Source organism: Limulus polyphemus, unplaced genomic scaffold (genome assembly GCF_000517525.1).
Source record: "Limulus polyphemus unplaced genomic scaffold, Limulus_polyphemus-2.1.2 Scaffold16, whole genome shotgun sequence".
Taxonomy (NCBI): domain Eukaryota; kingdom Metazoa; phylum Arthropoda; class Merostomata; order Xiphosura; family Limulidae; genus Limulus; species Limulus polyphemus.
In genome coordinates, this window is record NW_013665626.1 from 466388 (window position 1) to 478167 (window position 11780).

General features: G+C 31.8%; 1 protein-coding gene across 1 annotated transcript in view; it reads right to left on the reverse strand.

The window, feature by feature from the left end:
• Window positions 1–968: 968 nt before the first annotated feature.
• LOC106457359 (forkhead box protein F1-like) overlaps window positions 969–11780 on the reverse strand; it is a 32446-nt gene continuing 21634 nt past the window's right edge. The window contains exon 2 of the mRNA XM_013916773.2: window positions 969–1271. Within this exon, the coding sequence (XP_013772227.1) occupies window positions 1129–1271 (143 nt within the window). The 3' untranslated portion in view covers window positions 969–1128. The remainder of the gene's footprint in view (window positions 1272–11780) is intronic.

Consider the following 11780-nt stretch of genomic DNA (forward strand, 5'->3'; position numbering starts at 1 on the left):
AAATCATTAGATGTCAGATGTTTACCACTTACTTAATGATGTTTAATATATTACCATCAGGAAATTCCAACTTATAAACGTTCACTTGCCTAATTAGGCAAGTAGAAAATATTTCCTATTGTCGTCAATTCAACATACATCTAATGAACCAGTCCACGAAATTTTTTTTAATACCTCCGTTTTGAATGTATTACGTAACTGGATCCCTCTTTGTTTTATCATTTTTTATTATGATTACTTTAGCGTTGACAAAGGCAGCACCAGTACTACTTATAGAACAATGTAGCTCTCACGTGCTTCGCTTATCTAAAGTGCAGGAAAATCTATTCAGCAGTGTTATAACTTACCATAAGAGCTCTTAAAAGGTCATCACATCACTCGGAGACTATCATTTTGAATCATAAATAAAGGACGAACCTGGCTGTCTCATTTAAACAGATTCATGTTTCTTTGAACTTTAAGAAATTGGACAGATTTAGCCGTGTATCAAAATACATTTTAGAATTTAAAGGTTCTTTCAAACTATAAATGGTCTATACGAAGTACCTGTAATTATTTTCGTGTTATACAAAATAGCTTAGTATTACCTGGTATTTCTGAAGTGTGGGGTGTTTCATCGTATGTACCGTGCTTTTCATACTCTGCCAAATACCTTAAGTTAAAAACTAAAATGAAATATGTGAGTGATGTTATATTTGAGCACTGTGGTATATCGGTGTTACTGTTTTTCTTTCTTACAAAAGTAGCCTACAAAACACAGTTCAATTTATAAAATAGAATATACCTTTTCTCCCTTTTAACAATATTTGGAGTCATATTGTAATGTAATAAAATTAAAAGCTTGATTGATGCAATGAAACAACATATGAAAAAAAATGAAATGATCATGTTAAGTAAGCTATAGATCCGACAAAAATGAACGTAAAAACTTAATGCTATATCGCCAACGTTGAAGGAACTAAGAGTTTTTTCTAACGCAATTAGAAAACAAACACCTGTAAAACAATAAAAATTCAACCATACTACTGAGACCACTGTTCCATTCACACACATGTATATGTTAATGTGACATTTTAGTATAAATGTGTTTGAAGTCTTCCCATTTTTTTTCAGATTCTATATTTGCTTTCACAAGTATGATCCAGTAGAACCAGAAGAGTTCAGGTTTGTCATAGATGGGAGGTTACCAGTAGGTGGCGATATTGTGGAAGGCATAGACATGGTGGAGTAATTTGGCTTTCTGTCACATGGTCCACCAGGAAATCTGATACCTAAAACATATAAGCATAAACAGAATATAAGATATGAACTTGAAGGCTTTTAAAATATTATAAAAATGTAACTTTTTTTTTACGGAGTGTACTGTTGCAACATTAACTTTTATTGGCTTACGTATATGGAACAAATACAGAAAAAAATCTATATCTCACACCATCATCCAAATAAGTGGCTTTGCTTAAGAAAACACACAGTGAAGACGCCCATATTTACATATATGCTAATTCTCCTTTTGTGTGTTGTCTCTATTAGACTGTAGAGTGTATTTATATTTGAGCCAGTGCTTAAGATTGAGGCTGTATAGATTTGTTATTCGGCATAGTTAATTAAGACAAAACTGAGTTAAAAAGAAATTCATTGCAACTAACTCTCCTTTATTTTAAAAGTTTGGTATTAACATGTATGTCAAACATTCTAGCTTCCATTATTGAAGCTCAGTTATCTGTTAAGTTGATGAAACGTTACGAGACATTGGAAAGGCTCATTTTGTTTCGCCTTCTTTACCAAAGTAAGCCAAAGAAAATGCTTTCTGAACTAGTTTATACTAGTTTACTTTTAATTTATAAAACCACAAGTTACATTTGATAATACAGAGCATGAAAACAAAGAGAAATTTTGAATAAATAACATCGTCATTGAATTTTAATTATATATTTAAAACAATTAAATCTGAATGTATGACGTTTTCAAACGTTTCACGTTATTTTGGCACATCTTTGATTGAATTTTACTGTCGAATTACCGTATATTTAGCCAGTAAAACGTCATCAGCGATTGTTATATACTATGAATATAGTTGGAGTAATTATATATTTATAATAATTAAATATTACATCTTTTTTTAACAGTGAATTTGTTATTCATAATTTTAATGATATCTTTATATAACTTCATGTGAACTGAAAATGCAACATGAATACGTACTATTAAGAGTAAGATTACACATGTGTAAATTTTAAATAACACAGTTGTTGAAAGAAAATACCAACGTTTAATGATAACAATAAATATTTAAAAATAAACTGTTTTCAATCTGGAAATACAATAAAATATTTACTCAGTAATTTGCTATATAAAGAACATACATGAGAACAGTCTTATACACTCGACATGTTTCTATGTTTTGCTTCATCAACACCAGTTCCCATTCTCAATTTTTGTTTTTTGTTGTTATTTATTTGTTACTGAGCGCAAAGCTACACAATGGGCTATCTGTGATGTGCCCACCAGGGGACTTAAACCCGGTTTTTACCGTTATATGCCTCTACACTTGCCGCTCAACCACTGGGGTTCTCTCAAGGTTTTTATCTTTATACAGTAAATGATTGAGTATGGGAATACTTCCATTTCCAACTGCTTATTGGGAGTCATTAAAACTTTGGTTTTTCTTTTAACAATTGTGTTTCGAACAGGCGCAATAAATCTGTCTCTCAATTTCGAATAGGAAACAATTATGTCATTAATGGAGCTGCACATTAATTCTATATTTTTTCGACATTTTATCTCGGGTAGGCAAAAACAAAATGTAATCTTCCACAAATAGCTTTAAAAGCCACAAACATACAAATGTTCTTTTTTATATACAGATGACTTCAACAAAAGAAACTTACTTTAAAATGGATAACGAACAGAAAAATATATTATAGACTCGGAAAAAGTAAACAAAAAATAAAAGTTGAAACAGCCAGTAATTTTGCTCAAATGCAAAATTAGTTTCATGGTACGTCTACTGAGTACTGACTGTTCGTCAAGAGTGCCTTAGTTACCATATGTGGTTGAAATCACCTGACTGAACACGCAATATTCCCTTCTAGACCATGGCCCACGCATTATTCTTTGAAAATTGAAGAAACTTGCCGAAAGGTGTGTGTGTAGTTTTGGAAGCGTTACGTTTGCAAAGAGCATCCGTGTTGTTTCTTCGATGTTGTACAGCTGTGAAGAAAAAACACGTGTTTCTTAAAGTGCTGGGTGGCTAGTATGGTACATTTCCCAGGGCGGCGGGAAGATCTAAAGAGCGAAAAGAGAAACGAAAATCCCAAAACGTGGATCAGGCCACACACATTGCAATGCTTCTTTTCGACCATAACATATCTATTGTAGTCCCTGTTTCTGGTCGGACCTGGTACAACGTGTAACGTGCGACCTATAAAACAGCGGCAAGAGAAGCGAAGACAGCGGTACTGTCTTGTCGGTAACTGGCCGAAATGCATTAAATTCTCCGTTAAGGGCTAAAGAAATCCAATACCAAAACATTTCGTTGAAGCTTGAGAAGAGCCGTCTTGGTCTTCATGGCGTAAAACGTGTGATCTAAGAAGTACCCCGACCACACCACGTGGTTAAATCATGTTCATTTCTACGTTTCTTCCTATAATACTACCATTACTATTGCCCTGTGTTTGTTTAGTGATAATGCTTCGCCTGGGGTTTTACAGAAAAGGATCTTCTTCTTGGTACACTAGTTACCTTCACACTTGGTCTTGATTGAAGTGAAAGTGTTTCTAAGATAATACACATTTCACTAGCGAGTTGAGTTATTGTTCTTCACTGAAAATGTTTAGGTTTTCATATTTTTTTTAAATTGTAATAAAAGAATAGTTGAGATTTATATGTATGCGAGGTTTACTAAGAACAATTCAATCTCGTAAAATTAGCCTTTTTATTTTCTGTTATCAGTGCGAGTTAGTACAAAAGTTGCCATAATGTTATTTATGTAGCAACCATAACATATCTTTTCAAATAATGTTTGTCTCATGATATCAAGCTTTTACAAAAACATTCCATTATAACTTGACTAATGTCGCTTGAAAATGAAACGAAGCCATTTGTGTAAACCTTTAAGGACATAAAATGTGTATAAACATATATAAAAAGAAATACTTTAGTTCACTACATTTCTTTAACAGTATATGCGATAAACGCAAGTGCAAATTTGTATAATGAAAAATAGAAAGCTGCCATTTGCTATGTTAAATACAAACTATTAGTGTAAATTATCTATCACCAAAAGCATAAAATCATGAGACTGGAAAGAGCTATTGGATAGATTAGTTAGAGTTATCTAAATATTCCTTCTCGTTATAAAAACTAGAATATTTTCGTTTATAATATGTATGTATGACGTCTGCTACTTTTAACATACTTTTTAAATAGAAAAACGTTTCAAAAGTGCAATCCTTTACTAACCTTTTGTCGATATCGTATTTTATACAGTTGTGCATTAGTCACAGGGAATAGTCTCCTTCTGTGGTTTTGTTTAAAAGTTATTGATAAAAAAAAAATGCATGACATGAATGAGAGCGGAAATGTAGTAGAGCTGATAAGCACAATGATCCCTCTAACCTTCTTATACAAGTGGATGTTAAATTGATTTTATTTGCTTAATATCATAGACAAAGTAAAAAAAACAAACGATTTTATTCAAGATATCCATATCAACTGTAAATAGAATGGACTTAAATTAATGAGGGAGTTGCACTTTGTGTTATGAAGTAAAAGCTGCCATTTATGTTACGGGATATGCACAGCCGCTATAATGTATTGCTGACTGACAATATGTTGTCAAAAGCCATTAGATCACCATGGAGTTTAGTTGCCAACATCTTATATAGTACTATTTATAGTAACGCTAATAATGTTTTAACGGTGTTCTTTATACAGAATATCTCATACGTAACACTGTCATATAGCAAGAATATATCTATGAAATGGTGTTACATGTTCCAAGATTATTTTATCTAATAATGTTTTAAGTAACTATAGTGATTACTATACCAAAACGCTTAAATATTATACTGACATTTATCCAAAATTAAAACCTCTAAATAACTTTGATTATTTAGATTGTGTAAGAAGTTCCCAAAATTTTAATAAAAGCTTGTTAGCGGTCTTTCTTTATATTACGTTGGTAGATACCTATCATTTCGATTAGAGAAAATACTTCCAGTAGCCGTTTTGTTACAACAAAAATATTCAACCTTAAATCATCTTAGCAAATCAAAACGTAGTTTGTTTACTTTGTGTGTGTCAACCCGAAGTTTTCGGTGGGAGAGAAAATGCCATAGGTCATTTGAGAAGACTTCTTTTTCACAAACAGTCACAGATTTCACCTACAAAATAACTTGGATAAAAACATCGAAAAGAAGGAGACGAAAAGGATCATTTAAAGAGAGCTGTAACAAGGCTGCAAAATCAGTCTTCAGAAGTTATGGGGAGACCCCCACAGGGAATTGATGACTTAAAAACAGTCTTGGCTAAACGGTCTCCCTTACTTTCAATTGGTCGTCGACACGTCATAATCAGTTAAAGCTATACTTTATCAACTTGAGCAGTAATTAGTCACCCGGGAAGAGAGGGTCGAGCGCGTAACTTAGTCATTCAAAACAGACTGGCATTCCCGCCCACACAGTTTTCAAGTTTTAACTTTAAGCGGTTGTCTGGATTCGAGCACACGAGATGGAGTTCAACTTGGTCAAATAATGGAGCTTTATTTATAACGCATGCCTGGTAATTAGGTGTAATAGGTGTAAATATGTAACTATTACCACGAGGCACTTCACAAATGTTTCTCAACTTCATTTTTCTTCAGTAGAGAATAACTGTTAAATCGTATCAGGAAAGATTTAGAAGTCATACTGATATCCGAAATCTTGAATAAGTTTCGAGACTTATGCAACTTTCAACCTGTTTTCAAAGGTGGATGTTCTAATTAAAAGGGCTACTTCAAGCCAGTTGATCCAAAATATAGAAAATGTTCTTTTAATTGCATAGTTTTTCATATGTTAACCTTGATGAGCAAGACAGATGTTAAACATCTACAATATGCTGGTAAATGAAATCACTGAGCCAACCAATTATGTGAGAAACCTTGTTCGTGTTTTTTCTTTAATAATTATTTTAACATAGATTGTATTCCAACTTTCCTACATGATGTTTATTAATCTATGCAATCCTAGAAGTACAGTGCATAAACTTTCACTCCAGCTGTTACAGGAAAGAATAGAGTGTGACTCAATAATGAGTTTGATATATTGCTAAAATAATATATAGTTTTAAAACTCATCACATAAACTTTCACTCCAGCTGTCACAGGAAAGAACAGAGAGTGACTCAATAATGATTTTGATATATAGCTAAAAATACTATATAGTTTTAAAACTCATCACATAAACTTTCACTCCAGCTGTCACAGGAAAGAACAGAAAGTGACTCAATAATGATTTTGATATATAGCTAAAAATACTATATAGTTTTAAAACTCACAACACTTCAAGAAGAGCGAAAGTATATTAGAAAAATGGCGTGCCAATATCTTTCTGAGTTTCTGAAGGAATATTAATTTTATAAAAGAAAAGTAGACAACGCGTCAAGAGAAACCTTGTGCTTAAAGTTTCTCTTAACGACCGTTCTGTTTCAACGACAACGTAGTAACGAACCTTGTCATTTGCTTTTGTTTCTTCTGAACAAATTAACATCAAGGACACTTCTAGAGTCTAAACAAGGCAATCCCAGTACAAACGTTGCATCTAAACTGTTGATTCTGTGTACGCTTTAAGATAAAACACTTCATGCAAGAAATAAGAAGGTATACAATTGTGTACCTAATTACTGCATTAACATTGTACATACCGTATTATAGCTCAATCCTAGTCAGCGTCAAGATAACCTAAGACAACTGTTAAATTGCTAATCAGATATTTTATACTGTTTTAGAATGATATGCAGAGCTAAGATTCTCATAAGATCACAGAAGTTAATGTATCGTAAAGAAATAACAATACAAGATATCTTTATCATTTGGAATACACAGGTGTAACCATTTTAAGCTCTTGAGAAGCTGATTTTAACTTAACTCAATAAACCAAGGCTCTTAATTTCCAAAATTGTACTATTGTGAATAAGTACTCTGCTTATTTAAACATCACAGTCAGACACGCTTTCAGGATTATTTTACTTTAAAATGTCATTGAAATAATCACTGCCGAATAGTTTTCTGCGTAAATTTGATCCTACCACTAGAAACGCCATATACTCTCAACAGCAGGGGAGCCTAGGCTACGATAAGGCCTGGTGAGGGTTGAGAGGTAAAAATCCCTGGCCTTGCCACCAACGATGCTAAGTAGAACATTCTAAGTGTTGTCTATGGAAGCAACACTTTAGTGTTGAAAAGATTTTGGACTCAATTCAAAGACATTATAATGCACCATCGCAGTGAGACATCACAGAGCCTTCTTTCTCAATCCAACTAACATCAAAAGAAAGCTTAAATAATATGTTAAAAAGGTTTGACCCTCTTAGCAGTTATTAGTAACTTGTGATCAAAAATAAGCTAGCTATGTAGGTCAAAATTAAGAAAGTAATTCTGAATGAAACTGACTTGAAATACATAATGTCATAAATCAACTGATGGGAAACCGAAAACTTATAACGATTATAATGACATCAATCTTCAGTTGAGTACCCGTGTTGTTAAAGATATTCCCAGTGGTAATTCCAATCAAATCTTACAAGGTTTGATTATAGCTTCGAAAATCTACATTTTACAGTGTATTACCCATAAAATGCCCTCCAGTGGCATAGCGGTATGTCTGCGGACTTACAACGCTAGAAACCGGGTTTCGAAACCCGTGGTAGGCAAAGCACGGATAGCCCATTGTGGAGCTCTGTGCATAATTGCAAACATATACACAAAAAGTAATAAATTAAAGTCTCCATTTATTAAAGAACACGATATAGTCAAAGAAAGAAAATATATGTTTTTTTTTTTTTATTTACTCATTTCGTACAAATTAGGGAATTGCAAACAACTTAAATGAGTACAGCCCATGTTTATTGCAGGCCTTCTCTTTTAAAATTAGCTGGTGAATTAGTCTCGGTATGAAAACCTGGTAACTTTTTTTCGGTATAGAAACACATTTTAATAATTACTACTATTTTTCCCGTGTAATTTGACATTGCATAATGTACATGTATAAGAATACAGAAATGCCTTTGAACAAAAATTTGGCAATTTTCGGGTATTAGGTAAATTTTTTGAAACATTTAAAGCTAAAAATATTATCCAAAAGTAATTTTTTAAAACATTAGATGATAAACACAGCATATACATTTTTTGGTGGTTGTGACAATACACACTTCATTTTGTGTGGAAAATAGTAATGATAAAAATCCTAGCTTACATGTGTAAAACTTGAACTAAAAACACACCAAACTATATATTTTGAAAATATTCAGTAAAGATACATACTATTTGGGTTGTTACATACGTGACTTTTGTGCAAACAGTGATGACTATTTTGGTTAGTTTGGGTTCTTCATCATTTATACTTGATAGCAGTTTGTTGTTTATTAAACCTTGAAATCAATGAACAAGTAAAAAATGAAATAATTAGTAAAGTACAAAATAACTTAAGTTTCCTTAGAAAGGGTAGAGCCTTGTTAAAGAACAATGTGCAAAACAAGGTCATTTTCTTAGTTTACATTTTGTAGTAAGTGCATCACGCCTGCTTATTTTCAAAAATGTGTATTTAAACCAAACATTACACAGGACTGGAAATTTAAACATCATAAAAGTTGTGATGGTTTTAATAACTGATTTTCTATAATTCAGCTACGCAGATTTCGAAAATAATATTCTTTTCTTTCTGTCCCATAAAGATTTTTTACAAATCGGGAAGAAACAATCTCTTACTTAGATCAAATTATTAGTTCGTTTACCACAATGAAAATTTTTTATTATTATGTTTATTAACAAAAACATAAACAAAGGGAAGAACATTGATGTCAAACGAATACGCATCCTCATTCATCCTGAATTTTGTGGGTGTGAAATCTACGTCTTTTAGTCTCAAAACTACGTTTTGTGGTCTTCCCTTTATGTATTGCGTTATGGCGTTTTGTGAAAAGTCTGTACGTGATGGAGAAAAATGGATATCATTTTTGGATTCAGCGTACAGGAATTACTGTAGAACATGTAAACATTTCAAGACAATAAAATGATCGCAGACCTGTGCTATTAGAACTAATAATTTGGAGGAATTTATGAATATTTAAGTTTATTTTTTAATAACATATTAAACTATTTTCTGTGAATACCAGGTAATTTTCTAAATGCCTATATGATGCCCCAGTTATTGCTCCATGTATTTTTAAAACCTAAGTGTTGAATGATTGGCTGGTTAGTCTTATGTAATCCCTTCCTTATTGTTTCGTTGCTATAGATTTTGATTTCTTTTTCAACTGCTAATTTTCTACTTTAATACCTATTAAGTACTGCATATATACACACACACATATATATAACGAGGTTTTGCAAAATAAGAATTTTTTTCATTAATAGCATTGTCTTCTAATAACGTGGTTACTGTGTTGAAAATAAATTTCTACATGACTACAACTTTAAGAATAATAATAATCTATTTCTTGAAAGTATTCTTTGAAAATAGCATTATAAATCCCGGTGCTACTAAGTTTAGTTCATTCCGACTGTTATAGAGAAAGCTCGATTTTCCCTTTTTCTAGTTATCTTATGACATGAACTAATGAGGTTTGTTTTGTTTTAAAATATATCAATATATAAAGTATGTTAATATAAAACTATTCTAAACATTCCAAAAAAATCTGAAATAAACCTGAAGAAGGATAAATAATGAATAGAGATTAAAGATTATTTGAACAATAAGTAGGATTTACAACTAAGTTAATTAATGCTAACATTCCATGCAGTATATACAATAAGGACTTCGAACATAACAATTAATAAACGGAGACATAACATGTTGCTACAAGGTCCTATGGGTTCAAGCTTTTTCTTTCCCCACCACAATGACCATAAATTCTTATGCTACAGCACTATCGAACAGCTAAATCAAGTTTACACTTCATATTTGAAAAAGGATCCGTCCCTAGGGGTCGGCATCCAGATAAAAGACCCTCAATCCCAACGAGCTGTCTCTCCAAAATCTCTTCTTTTTTTAAAGTGTTGTTTTTTTTACACTTATCACAGTTTCAAACACAGAAGAGCGGCTATAAATTTAAAAGCTATATTTTATTTGTTTAGGACAAGCTAGCGACAAACCCTCGTGCTCGACGAAGTCACAGAATGCTTCAAAAGTGTTTGAATGTTTCGGCGATAAACGTAACGTCTTCCGAATTGCTGGTATCTTTCAAACCACAATAAAACAATTTGAATTCTAAAAAAACTCAAAGGACAAAGAATGATGTGTATGTTACATCGTTTACTTCATTGATCATTTTCCATCACGTGTAAGTGAGCAGAGTTTTATATAGTTTATTTGTTAAGAAAACGCTGTCCCTTTTTTTGCAAATAATATTCCTTGTTGCACTATAAAACCTTGCAGTTAATATATCAATTTCTGGTAGCCTACAAAAACATTAATAATGAAAGTAGTACATTTATATGGTTTCAAAAATTGTAACAAACTACATTAGAAATCCAGTCTGTTGTTAAAACGTGTGGTAGTTTAAAGAAATTAATTAATCAATAAAACTATCTGAAATTAAACCTCACAACTTGTCTTAACGACTCCAAAAGAACTGCTAAAATTAATCCTTAATAATGAATTTCTTACATTGTTAATCTTCCTTTTGGAGAAGGTAAACATGGCGTGTGTGATAAAGTGCGAAAACATTTCCAACAAATAATTGCTAATGAAAAAAATAAGATAACATCTGCTGACAAAAAAATGAGAAAAAAATATTTTCTTCATTTACACTTAAACACGATAACTTCATAGTATCGCAGGCAGAAGATTAACAGAAAATCAACTATATTAGTGCCATTTACATTTAACTTAGTAATGGGACTGTGCCATTTTCTACGATCTCTTCATCAACGATATCCACTTAGTAACTATGTTATCCACATTTATCCTACTGAAGCACATCTTGCTCATTATATACATTAAATCTATAAATATCTTTTATCGCTGATGCTGTGGGTAATTTTCAGATGGAAAACTTAATGTTTTAGCTTTAAAAATATGTATTAAAGTTTTTTACAGTAAGAGGATGCAAACTTATATTGAATGTTTTAAGAAACAGAGAAATTACTTCGAGCTAAATTAAAGGTTTTGAAGAATTAACATAAAGTTTAAAGCTAATTTATAGGCTTTACATTTTGCACGGATAGCTAACAAATGTAAAAGTGTTGAGCATATATATCCTAAGTTAGAAAAGGACATTCTCATCATAAACCCTTAACAATGAAAAAAAAACTTCTAATCGAATATCCATTAGAGCATTCCTTATCAATTCCATATCTTTCAGTCACTAATTATTAGAATTTGAAAACATTTAAAGTGACATTTTACACAATACAAAGGAAAATAGCTCAAGGAGAGATAAAAAATAGATAATTGAATATTTTCTCCTTAGTTATATAATTAACAGACTTTTAACTACAATACGTTTTAAATACACCACGAAGCTTTTATGTGTAATATCTAAAATGAGAAACTGGGTCAGAATGAAGATGTTAAATTCGA